Consider the following 365-nt stretch of genomic DNA (forward strand, 5'->3'; position numbering starts at 1 on the left):
AGCTGGAGAACATGCTGCACAACTCGCTCTACGTCAACTTTCTGCTGACGGGGCTGGTGGCCCAGCTGGCCTGCTACCCCCAGCCCCTGCTGCGCTCCTTCCTCCTCAACACCAACATGGTCTTCCAGCCCAGCGTCAAGTCCCTGCTGCAGGTACGCCCCGGGCGGACAGGGGTCCCCCGGGACCCCCGCGCAGCACCCAGCCCTGCCCGGGGCTGGCTGTCATGACATTCCCTCACCCCGCAGGTCCTCGGCTCGGTGAAGAACAAGATCGAAAGCTTTGCCGCCAGCCAGGAGGACTTCCCGGCTCTGCTCTTCAAAGCCAAGAAGTACCTGATCGCCCGGGGGAAGCTGGACTGGTCGGAC

At 64.9% G+C, this 365-nt stretch overlaps 1 protein-coding gene across 1 annotated transcript; it reads left to right on the forward strand.

The window, feature by feature from the left end:
* Positions 1-6: 6 nt before the first annotated feature.
* LOC103914176 (FTS and Hook-interacting protein-like) lies at positions 7-358 on the forward strand (the record flags this gene model as incomplete). The annotated part of the gene is made up of 2 exons (XM_009320821.1): positions 7-152; positions 246-358. Coding segments are annotated over exons 1-2 (254 nt in total), but the record flags the coding sequence as incomplete, so codon positions are not given.
* Positions 359-365: the final 7 nt, after the last annotated feature.

This window comes from Pygoscelis adeliae, unplaced genomic scaffold (genome assembly GCF_000699105.1).
Source record: "Pygoscelis adeliae isolate BGI_AS28 unplaced genomic scaffold, ASM69910v1 C10082309, whole genome shotgun sequence".
In the NCBI taxonomy this organism is placed as follows: Eukaryota; Metazoa; Chordata; class Aves; order Sphenisciformes; family Spheniscidae; genus Pygoscelis; species Pygoscelis adeliae.